Raw genomic sequence first — 23,862 nt, forward strand, 5'->3', positions numbered from 1 at the left:
TGGACTGTCCTGTGAGGCTGAGAATTTCTCCTGCTGCCCCCTCAACCCCCACGGGTATTTTCACTCAGAGGTTTGAGGCTTTATTTCCCTGCGCTAGAGCCCTGGGTTGCATGGTCTGCTTTGCTCCCCTGCTGTCTCTTCAGGTTTATCTATGTGTGAATGTGGGGCCGAAGGGTCTGCCAGCCGCCACCTTGTGGGGTCTGCTAGCTGCAGCCTGGCCTGCCGTGTTCCACAATCCGCCAGCTCCCTGGGTCCTCCAGACCCGCCTTGATGCAAGTCCTGTCCACCCCGGCTACCTGTCTCCGTCCCTCCTACTGGTCTGGATGACTGTTTCTTCTTTATCTCCTTGGTTGTTGGACTTCCATACAGTTCTATTTTCTGTCAGTTCTGGTTGTTTTTTGTTTTTAAATTGTTGTTGTCCTTGTTTTGGTTGTGCGAGGAGGCACAGTGTGTCTACCTACGCCTCCATCTTTGCCGGAAGCCTGATTTGTATTTCTTTTATGTGCACTTCTTGTTTATATTATTTGCTCAGCTTTACAGTAGTGTTTTATCATTTATTTATTGTGTGTATGTGTAAGTTAAAATCATTAGCCCTCTGTTCTCTGTCATGTATATGGTGACTTTTTTTCCTACTTTATCAAATTCAGTGCCTTTTGAATTTGTAGTCTTTTTGAAGTACAGAATTATAACTTTTTGGGTCATCAGACTTAAGTTTTTTTTATGGTTCCTAGATTTGGGGTGCTGCTTACTTCTCCACTGCATGATTGTAAATAATTTCATTTTGGTTTTCTTTGTACTATTTCAGTTTTATTGTTTAACTCTAAATCTTTGATCCTTCTGTGAAGTAGTATGTAACATTCTGTGAAGTAGGAGTAATAGTATGAAGTAGTATGTAATTTATTTTTCTAAATGCTGCCCAAGTGTTCCACAATTATTTTTTAAAGATTTTATTTATTTATGTTAGAGAGGAGGAATGGAGGGTGAAAGAGAGGAAGAGTAACATCAATGTGTGAGAGAAACATCAATCATCAATTGCTTGTCTCTTGCAAGCACCCCAACCGGGAACCTGGCCCACAACCCAGGCATGTGCCCTGACAGGGAATCGAACTGGCAACCTTTGACTTTGCAGGATAATGCTCAACCCACTGAGCCATGTCAGCTAGGGTCCCAATTATTTTTAATCCTCTATTTCCTTTGTTTGAAGGCTGCCTTTAACATAGAGTCATTCTCTGATATACTTGAGTTCCCTATAAGTTCTTGAAAGATTTCATTTTTGTTTTATTTTTTAAACCACTGAAGTGTGATTATCCCCATCCATACTGAATCTTTAAAAAAGATCATCACTGACTTTGTAGCTATTAAACAAATTAGCTGTATCTTCCTTGGTCTGAGCAGAGCTTGAAACGGTTGATTGCCCTCCAACCATTCGTCTGCTAGATGCTTATTCCTTAGCTTTTATTTCACAATTTTCTTAATTTCCCTCATACCTATTATTTCTCTTTTTTCTTTTCTTTTTTTTTTTTGAGGTTTAAAAAAAATATATATTTTTTATTGTTATTCAATTACAGTTGTATGCCTTTTCTCCCCATCCCTCCACCCCACCCCAGCTGAACCCACCTCCCTCCCCCCTCTCCACCCTCCCCCTTGGTTTTGTCCATGTGTCCTTTATAGTAGTTCCTGTAATCCCCTCTACCCACTGTCCCTGCCCCCACTCCCCACCCCCGCCCTGGCTATTGTTAGATTGTTCTTAACTTCAGTGTCTCTGGTTATATTTTGTTTGCTTTTTCCTTCTATTGCTTATGTTCCAGTTAAAGGTGAGATCATATGGTATTTGTTCCTCATCCCCTGGCTTATTTCACTTAACATAATGCTCTCCAGTTTCATCCATGCTGTTGCAAAGGGTATAAGCTCCTTCTTTCTCTCTGCTGCGTAGAATTCCATTGTGTAAATATACCATAGTTTTTGGATCCACTCACTTGCTGATGGGCACTTAGGTTGCTTCCAGTACTTGGCTATTGTAAATTGTGCTGCTATGAACATTGGGGTGCACAGATTCTTTTGGATTGGTGTTTCAGTGTTCTTAGGGTATAATCCCAGCAGCAGAATTACTGGGTCAAAGGGCAGTTCCAATTTTTAGTTTTCTGAGGAAATTCCATACTGTTTTCCACAGGGGCCTCACCACTCTGCATTCCCACCAACAGTGCACTAGGGTTCCCTTTTCTCCACATCCTCTCCAACATTTGTTTGTGGATTTGTTTATGTTGGCCATTCTGACTGGTGTGAAGTGGCACCTCATTGTGGTTTTAATTTGCATCTCTCTGATGGCTAGTGATGCTGAGCATCTTTTCATATGTCTCTGGGTCCTCTGTATGTCTTCCTTGGAGAAGTGTCTGTTCAAGTCCTTTGCCCATTTATTAATTGGGTTGTTTGTCTTCCTGAAGTGGAGTCGTGTGAGTTCTTTATGTATTTTGGAGATCAGGCCCTTGTCTGAGGTATCATTGGCAAATATGTTTTCCCATACTGTTGGTTCTCTTTGTAATTTGGTGCTGTTTTCTTTAGCCATGCAGAAGCTTTTTATTTTGATGAGGTCCTATTTGTTTATTCTTTCCTTTATGTCCCTTGCTTTAGGGGATGTGTCTGTGAGGATGTTGCTGCGTGGAATGTCTGAGATTTTCCTCAAGGACTTTTATGGTGTTACGGCTTATATTTAAGTCTTTTATCCATCTTGAGTTTATTTTCGTGTATGGCGTAAGTTGGTGATCGAGTTTCATTTTTTTGCACGTAGCTGTCCAGATCTCCCAACACCATCTGTTGAAGAGACTGTTTTTGCTCCATTTTATGCTCCTGCCTCCTTTGTCCAATATTAATTGATTGTATAGATTTGAGTTTATTTCTGGGCTCTCTATTCTGTTCCATTGGTCTATGTGCCTGTTTTTATGCCAGTACCAGGCTGTTTTGATTACAGTGGCCTTGTAATACAGTTTGATATCAGGTATTGTGATCCCTCCTGCTTTGTTCTTCTTTCTCAAAATTGCTGCAGCTATTCGAGGTCGTTTATGGTTCCATATGAATTTCTGAAATGTTTGTTCTATATCTGTGAAATATGTCATGGGTACTCTAATAGGGATTGCATTGAATCTATAAATTGCTTTGGGTAGTATGGCCATTTTGATGATGTTAATTCTTCCAATCCATGAACATGGTACATGCTTCCATTTGTTTGTATCTTCCTTAATTTCGTTCTTCAGTGTTGTGTAGTTTTCTGAGTACAGGTCTTTTACCTCCTTGGTTAGGTTTATTCCTAGGTACTTTATTTTTCTTGTTGCTATATCGAATGGGATTTTTTTCCTGATTTCTGTTTCTGCAGTTTCGTTGTTGGTGTACAGGAATGCCTTTGATTTCTGGGTATTGACTCTGTATCCAGCTATTCTGCCAAATTCATTTATTACGTCGAGTAGTTTTTGAGTGGAGTCTATAGGGTTTTCCATGTACACTATCATGTCGTCTGCAAACAGTGACAGTTTCATCTCCTCCTTTCCAATTTGGATGCCTTTTATTGCTTTTTCTTGTCTGATTGCTGTGGCTAGGACTTCCAATACTATGTTGAATAGGAGTGGTTAGAGAGGGCATCCTTGTCTAGTTCCTGATCTTAGTGGGAAAGCTCTAAGTTTTTGTCCATTGAGTGTGATGTTGGCTGTAGGTCTCTCATATATGGCCTTAATTATGTTGAGGACTGCTCCCTTTATTCCCACTTTGCTGAGTGTTTTTTATCAGAAATGGATGCTGTATCTTATCGAACGCTTTTTCTGCATCTATTGATATGATCATGTGATTTTTGTCTTTGCTGTTGTTGATGTGATGTATTATGTTTATTGATTTGCGAATATTGTACCATCCTTGCATCCCTGGGATGAATCCCACTTGGTCATGGTGGATGATCTTTTTAATATATTGCTGGATGCGGTTTGCTAATATTTTGTTGAGAATTTTAGCGTCTATGTTCATCAGCGATATTGGCCTGAAGTTTTCTTTCTTCGTTGTGTCTTTATCTGGTTTTGGGATTAGGATGATGTTGGCTTCATAAAAAGAGTTTGGGAGTCTTCCATCAGTTTGGATTTTTTCGAATAGTCTGTGAAGGATAGGGGTTAGTTCTTCCTTAAATGCTTTGTAGAAATCTCCTGTGAAACCATCTGGTCCAGGGCTTTTGTGTGATGGGAGTTTCTTGATGACTGCTTCAATTTCCTTTGCTGATATTGGTCTGTTCAGGTTTTCTGCTTCTTCTTCAGTCAGTTTTGGAAGATTATATTTTTCTAGAAATGTGTCCATTTCATCTAAGTTTTCAAATTTCTTAGCATACAGGTCTTCATAGTAATTTCTTACGATCCTTTGTATTTCTGTGGTATCAGTTGTAATCTCTCCACTTTCATTTCTAATTCTGTTTATTTGGATCCTCTCTCTTTTCTTCTTGATAAGCCTACTTAAAGGCTTGTCGATTTTGTTTATCTTTTCAAAGAACCAGCTTCTGGATTCATTGATCCTTACAATTGTGCTTTTAGTCTCTATGTCATTTAGTTGTGCTCTGATCTTGGTTATTTCCTTCCTTCTGCTTGCTCTGGGCTGTCTTTGTTGTTGTTCCTCCAGTTCTTGTAGGCATAGGGTTAGGTTGTTTGTTTGAACTGTTTCTAACTTCTTAAGGTAGGCCTGTATTGCTATGAACTTCCCTCTCAGGACTGCCTTTGCTGTGTCCCATAGGTTTTGGGTTGTTGTGAGTTCGTTTTCATTTGTTTCCAGGAAGTTTTTGATTTCTTCCCTAATCTCGTTCTTGACCCATTCATTGTTTAATAGCATGCTATTCAGTCTCCATGTTTTTGAGTGTTTTGGGTTTTTACCCTTGGGGTTGGTTTCTAGTTTCAGACCGTTGCGGTCAGAGAAGATGCTTGATATGATTTCAATTTTCTTGAATTTGTTGAGGCTTGCTTTGTGTCCTATCATGTGGTCTATCTTTGAAAAAGTTGCATGGACACTTGAAAAGAATGTGTATTTTGCTTCTTTGGGATGAAAAGCTCTGTATATATCAGTTAAGTCCATTTCCTCTAGGGTATTGTTAAGTGACACAATATCTTTGTTGATCTTTTGTTTGGAAGACCTGTCCATTTTTGATAGTGGGGTGTTAAAATCCCCTACTATAATTGTGTTGCTGTCGATATCTTTCTTGAAATCCTCCAAGATTTTCTTTATGTATTTGGGTGCTCCTATGTTGGGTGCATATATATTTATAATGTTTATGTCTTCTTGGTGGATTCTTCCTTTGAGTATTATGAAGTGACCTTCTGGGTCTCTCTTTATGTCCCTTCTTTGGAAGTCTATTTTGTCTGATATGAGTATTGCTACCCCTGCTTTTTTTTTCCTGTCCGTTTGCTTGGAAAATTTGTTTCCAGCCCTTCACTTTCAGTCTGTGTAAGTCTTTTGTCCTGAGATGGGTTTCTTGTAGGCAGCATATGTGTGGGTCATGTTTTCTTATCCATTCAGCTGTTCTATGTCTTTTGATTGGAGCATTTAATCCATTTACGTTTAAGGTTATTATCGATAGGTAGTTATTCATTGCCATTATTTCCTACCTGTGTTCCTCTGTCTTTCTCTTTTCCTTCCTTTCCTTAAAGCAGTCCCTTTAGCATCTCTTGCAGAGCTGGTTTGGTGGAGCTGTATTCTTTTAGACTTCTTTTGTCTGGGAAACTCTTTATTTGGTCTTCTATCTTGATTGAGAGCCTTGCTGGGTAAAGTAGTCTTGGTTGCAGGCCTCTGGTTCTCAGTACTTGGAATATTTTTTGCCATTCTCTTCTGGCTTGGAGCGTTTCCATTGAGAAGTCAGTTGCTAACCTTATTGGGGCTCCCTTGTATGTTACTTCCTTTTTCTCCCTTGCTGCCTTTAAGATCCTCTCTTTGTCTTGGAAATTTGCCATTTTAATTATGATGTGTCTTGCAGTGGGTCTCTTTGGGTTCCTCTTGTTTGGGACTCTCTGTGATTCCTGGATTTGGGTGACTTTTTCTCTCCTCAGATTAGGGAAATTTTCCATCATTACTTTTTCAAACAGATTTTCTATCCCTTGCTCTTCTTCTTCTCCTTCTGGTATTCCTATTATACGGATATTGTTACGTTTCATGTTGTCCTGCATTTCCCTTATTGCCTCTTCATTCTTTCTGAGCCTGTTTTCCTTTTCTTGCTCCTTCTGGGTGTTTTTTTCTACTTTATCCTCCAGCTCGCTGATCCGATCCTCTGCTTCATCAAGTCTGCTTTTAATTCCTTCTACTGTGTTCTTCAATTCAGAAATTGTATTCTTCATTTCCTCTTGGCTCTTGTTGATAGTTTCTATTTCCTTTTTCATGTTGATATAGTTTGCAGTGAGTTCATTGTAGTTTCCTTGTAGTTTCTGGTAGTTCTCTTTGAGCTCAGAGAGCTCAGTGAGCTTCCTGATGACCATTGCTTTGAACTCAGTATCTGATAGTTGACTTGCCTCTTTTTTGGTTAGTATTCTTTCTGAGACTTCCTCCTTTCCTTTCATTTGGGAATTGTTTCTTTGTCTTCCCATTGTTTGTGAGGCTCTTCTTGTTGGTCTCTTCTTCTTAAATTTCTTTGTTCTGACTCCCTGGATTTATGATATGCACTTCTATGGTAGAATGCCAATGGGATTCGGTGGTGCTGTCTCCTTACTCTCCTGTGCTCACTGGTCTTGAGCTGACGTTTATGTGTTTAACACGGTCTAACTCTAGTCTTTTCAGCACTCCAGGTTTTGTTGTCTCACCATCAGATCTTTCAATGTCCTCTATCTTTGGTCTCTGATCTTCGTATATGCTGGAATACTGTTGGCTGTTCGCTCTGCTCCTCGATCAGCTAGGTATTTCCCTGGCGTTGAGGGGAAGTGGATTCCGCTCCCACCTATGTTGCCGCCATCTTCCCGGAGGTATTTTATTTTGGCAGTGAAGACAAGTGATTCTCTGCGGGCCGTTAGTTTGGGAGGGGGGTTGCTTTTTGGTTGGGGCTCTCTTTTTTCTTTGATAGCTTGTTTTCCTGTTTCTTGTACAACATTGATTTTTGGAATTCCACTTTTCCCATGGCAAATACACTCCTGAGTATTATTTCCCAATCTCATCACTTCAGCTGTTACTTAACTGGCTACATATTCCTATATTATCATTTCTAGTTCCAGTCTAAATCTAGATCTATATATCCAGTTTTCTATTAGTTACTGTATGGTGTGTTTTATGGTACTTTATTGTGTGTATACCAAACCATTCTTCTCCTTGCTTTCGGTATTTTTCCTTCTTTTCTGTACCCTTCCTCACTTGATATCATCACCGTTTCGTGCAGTTACATAAATAGATTTTGTCTTTGATGTCTCCTTTTCCCTTTGATATGTGTCAGTGATCTTCAGTCATAAGTCCTAGTTCTCCCGGGCTATCCCCATAGCCCTTGTCTGTCCCCCACTTTTTTTATCCCTTGCCTATGGAAGTAGTTTCTTAACTGGTGTCTATACTTCCAGTCTCTCTCTCTCTCTGCCCCCCTCCATATTGCAGGCAGTGTTAATTTTGTAATACATATAAAACACTTGGTTTTAGTTAAATCCTTCATACATTGATTGCCTGCATTTACTTCCTCTCCTTTCCTAACTCTGTTAAAATGGCAATAAAGAAATAGAGAAATTCAAAAGGACAAAGACAATAGGAGTGAAAACATTGACAGATGTAAGGTTGAAACTAATTTTTTACTTACAGCAGGGGAAATTATAACTTCAGTATCTCCCCCTACATGAACATTTGAGAGAAACTAGTTCTCCCCATTAGAACTCTTAATGTTTCAAGATTTGGGAGCACCTGATCTGGGGAAGGCAGGAATGAGTCATGAGATTGAAAGCATTGGCTGTTTTTTGAAAGTCTTCATAATAAGTGGCTAGAGTCCCATGTCTTCTCACCCACTCTCTGCACCTCAGAAGACCAGAGGTTTCTTATCTGGAGAATTTGGGAGCACCCCAAACTCAGGTGTACGAGTTGGATTGGTTGAAACAATGGCATTAAGTGAAAGTTTGCATATCTAATTTTGGGACTTACATGTTCTACCCTATATGCAGTTGCTTAAAAGGGGCAGGAATTATTTGTTTTGACATTCTCCGATTCCTAATAGTAATATTGATGTAGCTGGGGGGTTTTCTTGGCACATTTTCTAAAACTCTGAAGCCTAAGTAAAATTAAAATTCCTCAATGTCTCTTAATTCTCTCAACTCTTCAGCATTTTTAGGAAAGGTAAATAAAAGTTGGTTGATTTTGAGATGCTTAAGTTTTTGAAAAAATTTGTTTAGGCTGCTCAATTTTAAAAATTATGATAGGATTATATGCATAAAATAGGGTTATGCCAATAAAATAAATGCTACATTGTCATTTGATTTGTTCCATTTTTAGAATTATGAAGACCCAATAAATAGAGTGTTTTATTCCCTTCCATTTCTTTAGCTTTTGCCCCTAAATTAAGGGGCAGGAAAAGGACAAAGAACAATAAAGAAAACCTTTCTAAAAAATTCTTACCCAAGGATATGTTTATTGATTTTAGAGAGGAAAGCGGGGAGGGGGGGGAGAGAGAGAGAGAGAGAGAGAGAGAGAAGGAAAGAGAGAAGGAGAGAGAGGGGGGAGAGAGAGAGAGAGAGAAAGAAACATCGATTGGTTGCCTCTCATATGCACCCGCAATGGGAATCAAACCTGCAACCTTAGGTATGTGCCTTGACTGGGGTGGGGATCAAACCTGCAGCCTTTTGATGTGTGGGGTGATGCTCCAATCAACCAAGCCACCTGGCCACGCAAAAGCCTTTTTTTCCCCTAGCTTAATTATTTTAGGTCTTCACATTGTTTTTATGAACAAACATTATTATATGAACAAACTAAAATTGCATCTTCCCAATGCAATACATTGATTTTATTAATAAGAAACTTTTAATTAAATATACATTTTTCTTCCAAATGCATTTGAAATTAATAGACTACATTAAATATACTCTACATCTCCAACACAAAACATTCACATTACTAAAAACCATTATTTGAGATAAAATTCAGTTTATTACAAATTTACCTGCTCCTTTCCCATTAAAAACAAACAAACAGGCACAACCAAAACAGAAATTCAGTGCACATCAGGAAAACACTTTTACCCCCACTACCTATTTTATGTCTTTAGATTTCAAAATGTTATACCTTTCTAGTCGTAATTTTGACCAACCACTTCTAAAATTGTGGGCCCTGCTTATGGGCTTCTCAGGACTTTAGTCCCCCTGGTAACATGGGAATTAGTCCTGTCTGTATCTACTTGGCAAATGTTTGCCTCAACTTTTCACTTTATCTTCTCTTATCTAACCCAATTTCACACAGACTTCTCAGTTTTTCTGGCTCTCATTTAATCCAACTTCTGTATACTTGGTTGTTTTTCCATGGGTAATTGTTAGCTAATGATTTCACATGAAATTTAATCCATGCTATTTAATGATTCGGTATGGCATTTTGTAGATTTTTTTTTTTGGTAGATATTTTGTTGCAGATTTCTTAATTTCCTTTTTTTTTTTTTTTTTTTTTTTTTTTTTTTTTTAAATTTATTTATTGTTATTTAATTACAGTTGTATGCCTTTTCCCCCATCCCTTCACCCCACTCCAGGTGAACCCACTTCCCTCCCCCCTCTCCACCCTCCCCCTTGGATTTGTTCATGTGTCCTTTATAGTAGTTCCTGTAATCCCCTCTACCTACTGTCCCCGCCCCCACCCCCCCACCCCCGCCCTTGCTATTGTTACATTGTTCTTAACTTCAATGTCTCTGGTTATATTTTGTTTGCTTTTTCCTTCTATTGCTTATGTTCCAGTTAAAGGTGAGATCATATGGTATTTGTCCCTCACTTCCTGGCTTATTTCACTTAGCATAATGCTCTCCAGTTTCATCCATGCTGTTGCAAAGGGTATAAGCTCCTTCTTTCTCTCTGCTGCGTAGAATTCCATTGTGTAAATATACCATAGTTTTTGGATCCACTCGTTTGCTGATGGGCACTTCGGTTGCTTCCAGTATTTGGCTATTGTAAATTGTGCTGCTATGAACATTGGGGTGCACAGATTCTTTTGGATTGGTGTTTCAGTGTTCTTAGGGTATAATCCCAGCAGCGGAATTGCTGGGTCAAAGGGCAGTTCCATTTTTAGTTTTCTGAGGAAATTCCATATTGTTTTCCACAGTGGCCTCACCAGTCTGCATTCCCACCAACAGTGCACTAGGGTTCCCTTTTCTCCGCATCCTCTCCAACATTTGTTTGTGGATTTGTTTATGTTGGCCATTCTGACTGGTGTGAGATGATACCTCATTGTGGTTTTAATTTGCATCTCTCTGATGGCTAGTGATGCTGAGCATCTTTTCATATGTCTCTGGGCCTTCTGTATGTCTTCCTTGGAGAAGTGTCTGTTCAAGTCCTTTGCCCATTTTTTAATTGGGTTGTTTGTCTTCCTGGAGTGGAGTCGTGTGAGTTCTTTATATATTTTGGAGATCAGGCCCTTGTCTGAGGTATCATTGGCAAATATGCTTTCCCATATTGTTGGTTCTCTTTGTAATTTGGTGCTGTTTTCTTTAGCCATGCAGAAGCTTTTTATTTTGATGAGGTCCCATTTGTTTATTCTTTCCTTTATGTCCCTTGCTTTAGGGGATGTGTCTGTGAGGATGTTGCTGCGTGGAATGTCTGAGATTTTCCTGCCAATGTTTTCTTCAAGGACTTTTATGGTGTTACGGCTTATATTTAAGTCTTTTATCCATCTTGAGTTTATTTTCGTGTATGGCGTAAGTTGGTGATCGAGTTTCATTTTTTTGCACGTAGCTGTCCAGATCTCCCAACACCATCTGTTGAAGAGACTGTTTTTGCTCCATTTTATGCTCCTGCCTCCTTTGTCAAATATTAATTGATCGTATAGATTTGAGTTTATTTCTGGGCTCTCTATTTTGTTCCATTGGTCTATGAGCCTGTTTTTATGCCAGTACCAGGCTGTTTTGATTACCGTTGCCTTGTAATACAGTTTGATATCAGGTATTGTGATACCTCCTGCTTTGTCCTTCTTTCTCAAAATTGCTGCTGCTATTCGAGGTCGTTTATGGTTCCATATGAATTTCTGTAATGTTTGTTCTATATCTGTGAAATATGTCATGGGTACTCTAATAGGGATTGCATTGAATCTATAAATTGCTTTGGGTAGTATGGCCATTTTGATGATGTTAATTCTTCCAATCCATGAACATGGTACATGCTTCCATTTGTTTGTATCTTCCTTAATTTCTTTCTTCAGTGTTGTGTAGTTTTCTGAGTACAGGTCTTTTACCTCCTTGGTTAGGTTTATTCCTAGGTACTTTATTTTTCTTGTTGCTATATCGAATGGGATTTTTTTCCTGATTTGTGTTTCTGCAGTTTCGTTGTTGGTGTACAGGAATGCCTTTGATTTCTGGGTATTGACTCTGTATCCAGCTATTTTGCCAAATTCATTTATTAGGTCGAGTAGTTTTTGAGTGGAGTCTATAGGGTTTTCCATGTACACTATCATGTCGTCTGCAAACAGTGACAGTTTCATTTCCTCCTTTCCAATTTGGATGCCTTTTATTGCTTTTTCTTGTCTGATTGCTGTGGCTAGGACTTCCAATACTATGTTGAATAGGAGTGGTGAGAGAGGGCATCCTTGTCTTGTTCCTGATCTTAGTGGGAAAGCTCTAAGTTTTTGTCCATTGAATGTGATGCTGGCTGTAGGTCTCTCATATATGGCCTTAATTATGTTGAGGACTGCTCCCTTTATTCCCACTTGGCTGAGTGTTTTTATCAGAAATGGGTGCTGTATCTTATCGAATGCTTTTTCCGCATCTATTGATATGATCATGTGATTTTTGTCTTTGCTGTTGTTGATGTGATGTATTATGTTTATTGATTTGCGAATATTGTACCATCCTTGCATCCCTGGGATGAATCCCACTTGGTCATGGTGGATGATCTTTTTAATATATTGCTGGATGCGGTTTGCTAATATTTTGTTGAGAATTTTAGCGTCTATGTTCATCAGCGATATTGGCCTGAAGTTTTCTTTCTTCGTTGTGTCTTTATCTGGTTTTGGGATTAGGATGATGTTGGCTTCATAAAAAGAGTTTGGGAGTCTTCCATCAGTTTGGATTTTTTCAAATAGTCTGTGAAGGATAGGGGTTAGTTCTTCCTTAAATGCTTTGTAGAAATCTCCTGTGAAACCATCTGGTCCAGGGCTTTTGTGTGATGGGAGTTTCTTGATGACTGCTTCAATTTCCTTTGCTGATATTGGTCTGTTCAGGTTTTCTGCTTCTTCTTCAGTCAGTTTTGGAAGATTATATTTTTCTAGAAATGTGTCCATTTCATCTAGGTTTTCAAATTTCTTAGCATATAGGTCTTCATAGTAATTTCTTACGATCCTTTGTATTTCTGTGGTATCAGTTGTAATCTCTCCACTTTCATTTCTAATTCTGTTTATTTGGATCCTCTCTCTTTTCTTCTTGATAAGCCTACTTAAAGGCTTGTCGATTTTGTTTATCTTTTCAAAGAACCAGCTTCTGGATTCATTGATCCTTACAATTGTGCTTTTAGTCTCTATGTCATTTAGTTCTGCTCTGATCTTGGTTATTTCCTTCCTTCTGCTTGCTCTGGGCTGTCTTTGTTGTTGTTCCTCCAGTTCTTGTAGGCGTAGGGTTAGGTTGTTTGTGTGAACTGTTTCTAACTTCTTAAGGTAGGCCTGTATTGCTATGAACTTCCCTCTCAGGACTGCCTTAGCTGTGTCCCATAGGTTTTGGGTTGTTGTGAGTTCGTTTTCATTTGTTTCCAGGAAGTTTTTGATTTCTTCCCTAATCTCGTTCTTGACCCATTCATTGTTTAATAGCATGCTATTCAGTCTCCATGATTTTGAGTGTTTTGGGTTTTTACCCTTGGGGTTGGTTTCTAGTTTCAGACCCTTGTGGTCAGAGAAGATGCTTGATATGATTTCAATTTTCTTGAATTTGTTGAGGGTTGCTTTGTGTCCTATCATGTGGTCTATCTTTGAAAAAGATCCATGGACACTTGAAAAGAATGTGTATTTTGCTTCTTTGGGATGAAAAGCTCTGTATATATCAGTTAAGTCCATTTCCTCTAGGGTATTGTTAAGTGACACAATATCTTTGTTAATCTTTTGTTTGGAAGACCTGTCCATTTTTGATAGTGGGGTGTTAAAATCCCCTACTATAATTGTGTTGCTGTCAATATCTTTCTTGAAATCCTCCAAGATTTTCTTTATGTATTTGGGTGCTCCTATGTTGGGTGCATATATATTTATAATGTTTATGTCTTCTTGGTGGATTCTTCCTTTGAGTATTATGAAGTGACCTTCTGGGTCTCTCTTTATGGCCCTTCTTTGGAAGTCTATTTTGTCTGATATGAGTATTGCTACCCCTGCTTTTTTTTCCTGTCCGTTTGCTTGGAAAATTTGTTTCCAGCCCTTCACTTTCAGTCTGTGTGAGTCTTTTGTCCTGAGATGGGTTTCTTGTAGGCAGCATATGTGTGGGTCATGTTTTCTTATCCATTCAGCTGTTCTATGTCTTTTGATTGGAGCATTTAATCCATTTACATTTAAGGTTATTATCGATAGGTAGTTATTCATTGCCATTATTTCCTACCTGTGTTCCTCTGTCTTTCTCTTTTCCTTCCTTTCCTTAAAGCAGTCCCTTTAGCATCTCTTGCAGAGCTGGTTTGGTGGAGCTGTATTCTTTTAGACTTCTTTTGTCTGGGAAGCTCTTTATTTGGTCTTCTATCTTGATTGAGAGCCTTGCTGGGTAAAGTAGTCTTGGTTGGAGGCCTCTGGTTCTCATTACTTGGAATATTTTTTGCCATTCTCTTCTGGCTTGGAGCGTTTCCATTGAGAAGTCAGTTGCTAACCTTATTGGGGCTCCCTTGTATGTTACTTCCTTTTTCTCCCTTGCTGCCTTTAAGATCCTCTCTTTGTCTTGGAAATTTGCCATTTTAATTATGATGTGTCTTGCAGTGGGTCTCTTTGGGTTCCTCTTGTTTGGGACTCTCTGTGATTCCTGGATTTGGGTGACTTTTTCTCTCCTCAGATTAGGGAAATTTTCCATCATTACTTTTTCAAACAGGTTTTCTATCCCTTGCTCTTCTTCTTCTCCTTCTGGTATTCCTATTATACGGATGTTGTTACGTTTCATGTTGTCCTGCATTTCCCTTATTGCCTCTTCATTCTTTCTGAGCCTCTTTTCCTTTTCTTGTTCCTTCTGGGTGTTTTTTTCTACTTTATCCTCCAGCTCGCTGATCCGATCCTCTGCTTCATCAAGTCTGCTTTTAATTCCTTCTACTGTGTTCTTCAATTCAGAAATTGTATTCTTCATTTCCTCTTGGCTCTTGTTGATATTTTCTATTTCCTTTTTCATGTTGATATAGTTTGCAGTGAGTTCATTGTAGTTTCCTTGTAGTTTCTGGTAGTTCTCTTTGAGCTCAGAGAGCTCAGTGAGCTTCCTGATGACCATTGCTTTGAACTCAGTATCTGATAGTTGACTTGCCTCTTTTTCGGTTAGTATTCTTTCTGAGACTTCCTCCTTTCCTTTCATTTGGGAATTGTTTCTTTGTCTTCCCATTGTTTGTGAGGCTCTTCTTGTTGGCCTCTGCTTCTTAAATTGCTTTGTTCTGAATCCCTGGGTTTATGATATGAACTTCTATGGTAGAATGCCAATGGGATTCGGTGGTGCTGTCTCCTTACTCTCCTGTGCTCACTGGTCTTGAGCTGACGTTTATGTGTTTAACACGGTCTAACTCTAGTCTTTTCAGCACTCCAGGTTTTGTTGTCGCACCTGTGGGAAAAATAGAAAGGGGGGGAGAAAGAAAAGGAAAAAACAAACAAACAAACAAACAAACAAAAAAAACCAAAGATGGGAAGGAGGGAAAAAGGAAATAGGAAAGGAGGAAAGGGAGGAAGGAGGGAAGAAGGATTAAAGAAAGATCGGAGGCAAGATAAGAAGGAATTTTAACAAAAATTAAAACATAGAAATAGATAAAAGAAGGGAGGAAGAAGACATAAAAATGGTAAAGGATGGGAGGAAGAAGGAATGAAAGAAAAAAAAGAGAGAGAGAGGAAGAAGGAGTTCAGGGGGAAAGGAAAAGGAAAAAAAAAAAAAAAAAAAAAAAGGGAAAAAAAAAAAAAATCTTCTGTTGGCTTTAAACCGTTCAGGTTATTTCTGCTGTTGTCCTGTCTGTGCAACGGGAGGCGGTGGTTGGAAGGATTGGTTTCACTTTTCTTCCTTCCTGGGTCACACTCTTCACTGTTTTGTAGGTGTGGTCCCTGGCAGGCAATCAGGCCGTTGATCAGCCAATCCAGCAGCTTTGTTCTTGGGACTCTCGAGTGGCCGCTCCAGCCGCTTTGGCTCCGGACGCGTGCGCGCGCAGCAGGGGAATCCAGCCGCTTCGGGTTTGTGACGTTATTTGGGCTCTGAGCGCGCAGCCGGCCGACCGATCGAGCCGCCCAGGCTAGGGAGGCTGGCGCGCCGCAAACTGCTGGTTCAGCCGCCTTGGTGTTACGTCTCTCGCCAGCCCCTTTGTGCTTAGGAAGTGCGCATCCAGCCGGCCCTACGCTTGGTGAGCGCGCAGCCCGCCGCCGAGCCAGAGGCTCTACGCTTGGGGGCCCGATCCAGCTGTCCGGGGCTTGAGACTCTCGGGTGGGCGGGGCCGCCCTGGGACCGAATCACGCGGTCCTCGGTTCCGAGGTTTTGGGTCTGTGGGTGGAGCAGCTAGTCTCTGCTCCAAAAGATCTCGGAGGTTTCAGGTGTGGGCGCCCCTCCGGGGTTTCATGTACGGGCCCCGTTCGCTAATCTGCGCGCGCGCTACCGCGCGCAACCGGACCTCAGGTGAGCGCCGGTGCTGCTTATCCCGCGTTCCCCGTTCGCAGTCCAGGGGCGGAGGGGGGAGGGGCGCCAGGGGCCTCGGCCACCACCGAGAGTTCTCTAACTAGCCCCTGAGTGTCTCTATTTTCTTTTTCTTTTTGAGAAATTCCTCCTTTTCAAGCCCCCCTGGTCCAATCAAGCACCTGGCTGCTCACAGCGCAGCCTGGCCCTCTCTCAGGACTCCTGCAGCAGCCCCTGCGCCAGGGCTGGCGCCTCTGCAGCCCTTGTACCGCGCGGTCCCGGGTCCCGGGGACCTTATTGTCCTTGAGCACTCTTCTTACCGTCAGATCTTTCAGTGTCCTCTATCTTTGGTCTCTAATCTTCGTATATGCTGGAGTACTGTTGGCTGTTCGCTCTGCTCCTCAGATCAGCTAGGTATTTCCCTGGCACTGAGGGGAAGTGAATTCTGCTCCCACCTATGTTGCCGCCATCTTCCCTGTCTTCCTTTTTTTCTTAATATTCTTAGTTATCATGGATATTAGGTACATGGACATATATTTTGCATTTATATCACAAAATGTATAAAATACTAAAAAGATAGCATAATTTGAAAATTCTAATATTGACTTTCATAGTAAATACTGACTTCTTTTTCCTCCTGAACAGGTCCTTACCCAATTTGTAGAGATAATGGATCATCTGCATCTAGGGGAATCAGTTGCTGCAGTGCTCCGTAACAGGTATATTTATGGAAACAATTTACCTTATAAGTTATGTAATGTCCTTCTTGCTGATTAATATACCTAACATAGTTGCTACTCATTAAGTATTTGTTAAATACCTGGCATGAAATAAAGTTATTTGCTATATGAATAAAAGCATGATTGAGTGACAAAAAACCTGAATGAAGAACATGTTATCATGTGTTCTGAGCTAATGAAAAAGTAAAAATATAATTAGAAGTCATAATTAGTATAAATTGTGAACACATAGATTTCAATCAATGGAACCATTGACTGGAATTTCAGTTTTAAAGCATATCAATGAATGAATACTGGTATCCATTGCTTAAGAATAAATATCTCAACAAGTAGTTTTAGTAGTATTGTTCTATGATTGTGTGTACATTTCTGTTATTTAAATACCCAATTAGTCTAACACTGTGCTCTACACCTGAAAATAATATAAAATTATATTGAATGTCAACTTTAAATGAAGAACACAATAAAAATATCCAATTAAAACTTTTCCAGGGGGTCATCAGAAATTAAGAGCTTCCTCTGACAATTTAGAATTTTAAATCATAGTTCAAAGAAACATAACCTTTGCTCTTTAGCTGTGGAAGAGTATACCTCATTCCCAATAGTTTAATTGTATAATTTGGGCAAAGCATTTGACATAATGTGCTGGAATTGACTATATCCTGGCTCTGACACTTACTAGTGTTGTAGTCTTGGGCAAATTTCTTAATTGCTCTGGGCCTTAAGTTCCTTATCTATGAAATGGGGATAATAATACCTACATCTCAGGATTGTTTTGAGATTAAATAAGTGTCTATGGTGTGTATGTTGGGAGAGAGAGACAGAGCGAGAGCAAGAGTGACAGAGAGAGAGATCAGCTGGCAAATACATGTTATATTTGTGCTAGTATTGAAATATAAATGTGGAATTTTTAACTATTTTGAAAATATCATGTTTTTGACATCTAAGGTACTTTAAAATACAGGTGTGATTTAGAAGAATATGAAAGGGGGAAAGGTTGAAGTAGGAAGAGGACATATATAAAATCAAATATGATATGAAGGGTGACTGTTGGAAGGTATTATATTATCTGGGCAAGTGGTTGTAAGATAGGCTTGCTCAGAGACACAGAAAGCAAAGAAATCAGCAGAAATAATGTGTGGGCATGTTGGGTGAAAAGATTGAGGAGAGTAATAGTTGGGAGACATTTAATTCATAATGGGAAATTGTCCAGTACATTCCTAAGCATTTACTCAGGTTTTTTTTTTTTAATTCTTTTTTCTTTATTCTGTTCTGGTTGAATGTTTATTTCTTCCTTCTGCTCCAAACCGTTGATTTGAGTCCAAGTTTCCTTCCCTTCACTGTTGGTTCCCTGTACATTTTCCTTTATTTCACTTTTCATAGCCTTCACTCTTTCCTCTGTTTTGTGACCATACTCAACCGTTTCTGTGAGCATCCTGATTGCCAGTGTTTTGAACTGTGCATCTGATAGGTTGGCTATCTCTTCATCCATTAGTTTTATTTTTTTGGATCTTTGATCTGTTATTCATTTGGGCCATATTTTTTTGTCTTGGTGTGCCTCTTACATAGTAAGGGGTAGAGCCTCAGGTATTCGCCAGGGTGGGACAACCCACGTTGCTGTGTTGTGGTGCTCTATGTGGGGGAGGGATGTGAGAGGGAACAATGCCACTTACTCAGCTCTCTACCGGCTTCCAGTCACTTCTACTACCCACAAACAAAGTGGGCCCTTCTAGTGCTGATTCCCAGGTGGGTAGGTTTGTGTATGTTCTAGGACCCCATGGGTCTCTCCAGCGAACTCTCCTGTGAGGCTAGGAGTCTCTCCTGCCATGTCAACGCCTACGGGTTTTTTCAGTGAGAGGTTTTGAGGTTTCATTTCCCTGTGCTGGAACCCTCGGTTGCATGGTCTGTCTTGCTCCCCAGTTGTTCCTCCTGGTTATCCCAAATGTGGGACTGTCTGCTCTGCCAGCTGCCGCCTCGCCCACACCAGTCCTCCAGCCACCACCTTGCTGTGCATCTCCATCCCTCCTGCTGGTGTGGATGAATGTTTTAACTCCTTGGTTGTCAGACTTACATACAGTTCAATTTTCTGGTAGTTCTGGTTATTTTTTTAATTTTTATTTCTAAAGTATTTTTTATTGATTATGCTATTACAGTTTTCCCAATTTTTCCCTGTTTATCGCCCTTCCACTCTGTTCTCCCAAACCCTCCAGCATTCTCCCCCTTAGTTAATGTCCATGGGTTGTAGATATAAGTTCTTTGAGTCCTCTGTGTCCTATGCCATTTTTTGTCTTACCCAGTCTATTTTATGCCTACTAATTATACTGCTTCTTCCCTGTACCTTTTCCCCCCTATTCCTCCCTTCCCCCTTCCCACTGAAATCCCTCTGTGTGGTGTCCATTTCTCTGATTCTGTTCCTATTCTTGTTGTTTGCTTAGTTTTTATTTTCATAGTTTTTCTTTTCTTTTAGGTTCACTTGTTAATAGTTGTGAGTTTGTTGTCATTTTATTGTACATATTTTTGATCTTCTTTTTCTTAGATAAGTCCCTTTAACATTTCATATAATAATGGTTTGGTGATGATGAACTCCTTTGACTTGACCTTATCTGGGGAGCACTTTATCTGCCCTTCCATTCTAAATGAAAGCTTTGCTGGATAGAGTCATCTTGGATGTAGACTTCATGACTTCAAATACTTTCAAATACTTCTTTCATGATTTTAAATACTTCTTTCCAGCCCCTTCTTGCCTGCAAGGTTTCTTTTGAGTTATCAGCTGATAGTCTTCTGGGCACTCTTTTGTAGGTAACTCTCCTTTCCTCTTGCTTCTTATAGGGTTTTCTCTTTATGTTTAATCTTGGGTAACTTAATGATGATGTACCTTGGTGTGTTCCTCTTTGGGTCCAACTTCTTTGGGACTCTCTGGGCTTCCTGGACTTCCTGGAAGTCTATTTTCCTTTGCCAGATTGGGGACGTTTTCCTTCATTATTTGTTCAAATATGTTTTCAATTTCTTGCTCTTGTTCTCCTTCTTCTGGCACTCCTATAATTCGGATATTGGAACTTTTCAGGTTGTCCCAGAGGTTTGTAAGACTCTCTTAACTTTTTTTTTTAACTCTTGTTTCTTCATTTTGTTGCGGTTGGATGTTTATTTCTTCCTTTTGCTCCAAATTGTTTCTCTGAGTCCTGGTTTCCTTCCTGTCACTGTTGGTTCCCTGAATATTTTGCTTTATTTCACTTTGGGTATCCTTCATTTGTTTTTTTATTTTTCCACCAAGCTCAATCAGTTTTGTGAGCATTTTGATTACCAGGGTTTTAAATTCTCCATCAGATAGGTTGACTATCTCCTCATCGCTTAGTTCTTTTCCTGAGGTTTTGCTCTGTTCTTTCATTTGGGCCATATTTCTTTGTCTCAGCACACTTGGTAAGTTGTAAGGGGGCGGGGCCTTAGGTATTCACTGGGGCAGAGTAACCCTCTTGCTGTGCTGCTGCACTGCCTGTGGGGGAGGGACCAGAAAGGGGACAGTGCAGCTTGCTTGCTCATCTCTAGCTCATTTTCCAACAGACTCTTGTGTGAGACTGGGAGTTTCTCCCACCAGTCCCCTCTGAGTGTCAGTTTTGCCTTTAGTCAGCCCCGCCCACCCAGTCTGCCACCTTGCCAAAGTGTTTCTGAGTTGCCCGAGTGGTCCACTGCCTTACCGGTCTGGTTGTTCTGGTTGATTTTTTCTTTAATTCCTTGATTGTTGGAGTTCCATGCTGTTTGATTTTCTGGTGCTTTTGGTTGTTTATTGATTTTAGATTGGTTGTTATCCTTCTTTTGGTTGTGCAAGGAAGCGAAGGGTTTCTACCTATGCCTCCATCTTGGCCAGGACTCTCGATCCTAGTTTTTGATTTTAAATTTCTTGTTGTCCTTCTTTTGGTTGTGTGGGAAGACAAAGTGTATCTACCTATGCCTCCATCTTGGCCGGAAGTTCCCCCCAGTTCATTTACACTGCTGCTTAATAAAAATATCAAAACCTGAGGAAAATGTTGCTTGTTTGCATATACAAATTATGGATACATTTCAAAGTCTAAATAAAATACAAATCAAACACATTTAGGTATATATAAAAAGAATTTTCCCTTTGTGATCAAGAGTTTTATCCCAGAGTGTGAATGCTTTCATACTATGAAGTTACTCATGAAGCATCCTTCAATAGTTCTCAGAAGGAAAAAAAGGGAAAAAGTAAGTGCTGAGGGTGTTTGAAAAATTTTGACGCCCATTTTAAGTATTAAAAAGTTAGTGATAGAAGCTTGCTTTCTTAACAAGAAAAATATGTATCTCTCTGAAACCAACAATCCAGCATCATTCTTAATGGTAAAATCTAAAAGTTATTTCTTTGTCTCCTCCTTTTCATAGCCTCCCTGTGTTTGTTTCTATGTATTAGGTAGATCTTCTTTGACTCTGTGTCTTGGTAGTGTGGCCTAATATAGTAGGTGTCCTGTAGGGTCCAGTGGCACAGCCTCCCCTATCACTCAAGCTGGGTGCTCAAGGTGCACCCTTTGTGTGCGCTGAGTACACCCTTTTCTCGTAATTGAGCCTTGGTTGCTCTTGTCAGGTTAATGGGAGGGGTTTACCCAGGCCAGTCAGCTACAAGGATTGACTATGACCACTGACCACCATCCTTTGCCTGCTGTGGAGGAGCAGCTGTGCAAGAGTATGGTGGTGGTGCTCCAATGTGATCTGTAGCTGTCCAGTGGGTGTGCAGTCTCTGGGGTTTCCCGGGTGGTAAAGGCCAAGGTCAACCCCCACCTGTGTTTTGCCTGGGGCCACCCTGCCTGAGCTATAAAGCAATGTGAGATGGCTAGTACTTGTGCTGGACTTGGAGATTCCCAGGGGAAGCCAAGCTGTGAATCCAGGCTGGCTGCTGCTAGTGTGGGGCCTAGGGCTACTTAGGAAGTGGTATGGAGGCTGGGGGATCACTGAGGCAGCTGTTGATAGTTTGAGAGGATTGAGTTAGTTGTGAAGCATGAGACAAGCCCAGCCATTTATATGGAAGAGCCACTGTTGACAGATGTAAGTTGGGTGGGATGGAGTCTCAGGGGATCTCCATGGTGGGGCAAACAAGCGTTAGCCAGATTGGTGAAGTCTGAGATTTGGCACTCACCTGCTGGCTTTGTGTTTCTGGGGCTCTCTGGGGGAAGGGTTCAGAAAAGGGACAGTGGCCTCTGCCTGCCTTTCTGTCTGGGAGAAAGGGGTACCCAGTTTTTGCTTTGATGCCAGACACTTTGGTTCCTTTTTATATGCCACTAGTGCCTTTTAAGCTGCATCCCCAATGCTGAAGCTCAGAGGGAGTGAGTCTGAATAAGTCCATTTGTGGGTTCTTTAAGGGGAACTGTTTGGAATTCCAGAAGTTTCTTCTACCAACTCAATCCCCGCTGGTTTTTGCAGCCACAAGTTATGGGGATTTATTTTCCTGGCACTGGAACCCTGGGCTGGGGGTCCTGATGTAGGGCTGGGACTCCTTGTTCCTGAGATATCCCTCCTGAATTTTTGTCCACCACATGTGGGTTTGGGACCAGCCTATTCCCCATCTATGCCCCTCCTACCAGTCTGGATGGATGTGATTTCTTTAATTCCGTAGTTGTCAGACTTCCATTCAGCTTGATTTCTGATGATGGTGAGTGATGTTGTTCTGTATTTTAGTTGTAATTTTGATGTGCTTGTACGAGGAGGTGAGCCATGTTTACCTATGCCACCATCTTGACTGGAAGTTCCAATACCTTTTATTTGTATCAGATGTGACCATTTAGAAGATATAATGGAAAACAATCCATTTACAAAGACCTAAAACATAAATATGTAGTAATAATCCCAACAAAAACATGTTTAGGACCTATGTGATGAAAATTTTAAAATTTTACTGAGAGACAGGGACGAAGATATTTTAAAGGTGGAGGAACATCCCATGGTCCTGGATTAAAAGACCAAATTTTGGGAAGAGGTAAACTCTTTCCAAATTTTTATATAGATTTAATATGAATTTAATAGGATATTTAAATTTTTTGAAGTGATTATTCAATAAGATAAAGAATGTGTTAAAGAAATATTTCCCATTGTTTAACATAATGTCTGGCACATAGTGATTGCTACTCAAAAAATCTAATGATTTGTTGTTTATTATTCAACAAACATTTATTGTGTAATTGATAAGAGCTAAACACTTTCATTTCCTATAGTAATAAAAAGTGATGACACTTTATACTCATTAAAATTATATTTTGGTGGAGGTATTGAGGGGTAAGATAAAAAACAAACACATGTATAGGAGAAACTTACTATGAGAAATTAATAAAGCAGTTAGATAAAAAATTAAGGGTGGCAATGCAGAATAACTCTAGCCCCTTACCTGTGTTAGATGTGTTTTCATCTTACAATCTACCATTCATCATATTTACCCTATTTGAAGTTTTATTCCAGTGATTTATAAGGAACAGAGAGAAGTTAGCCATATGTAGCTTGTTTTGTTTGCTGCAAAGTGTATCTTGATCTGATCACCATCCTTATACACACATTATGGTAATGTCTGGGAGGGGCACAGTGTTGTAAACGTCACCCATTTGATGTTGTAATTATGGAGTTTTCTGATGTTCCTAGCTCTAATAAGGGTTTCTGCAATGACATATAAAGCTCTGACAGTGTTCCATTTTCCTAACAGTATTTTTTGATAAGTGAAACACTGAATAAAATATTGTCTGGTATTTGTAGTACAGGAAAAAAGGGTACCAAACACAGTATAATTAGATTTTCATCCCATTAATGAATATTATATACCACTTAGTATGCAAGATGTTAGGGATATAGCAGTGAATGGTAATACATTGTTCCCTGCCGGTTAGGTGACTATTGTAGTTGTCAAATGAGAATCTGAACGAAGGTGATAGCAGAGGAGAGGGGATGGAGTCATGAAATATTTAAGGGTAAATTTGACAATATGTGGCATTCAGTTAGATTCTACACACTCTAGTCAAAGTGACCTTTTAAAATTGCTAATCTTATAATTTTGTTCAGATTGCCCTTTCTTTCTCTTACTATTGAGATCCCACTTGTTCTTCAAGACCCAGATGAAATTCCATGTCCTGCCTAAAGCCTTCTGTGATCAATCCAAGAGATGCTCAGGAAGGTCTCTTTTGCCTCTGGGTTGTT

At 40.0% G+C, this 23,862-nt stretch overlaps 1 protein-coding gene across 2 annotated transcripts in view; it reads left to right on the forward strand.

Moving 5' to 3' along the window:
• KLHL13 (kelch like family member 13) overlaps positions 1-23,862 on the forward strand; it is a 231,474-nt gene that overhangs the window by 67,182 nt on the left and 140,430 nt on the right. For both annotated transcript variants that reach the window (XM_045194378.3, XM_024559102.4), the window contains exon 2: positions 16,589-16,662. In XM_045194378.3, the coding sequence (XP_045050313.2) occupies positions 16,613-16,662 (50 nt within the window). In that variant the 5' untranslated portion in view covers positions 16,589-16,612. The remainder of the gene's footprint in view (positions 1-16,588; positions 16,663-23,862) is intronic.

Source organism: Desmodus rotundus, chromosome X (assembly GCF_022682495.2).
Source record: "Desmodus rotundus isolate HL8 chromosome X, HLdesRot8A.1, whole genome shotgun sequence".
Lineage (NCBI taxonomy): Eukaryota > Metazoa > Chordata > Mammalia > Chiroptera > Phyllostomidae > Desmodus > Desmodus rotundus.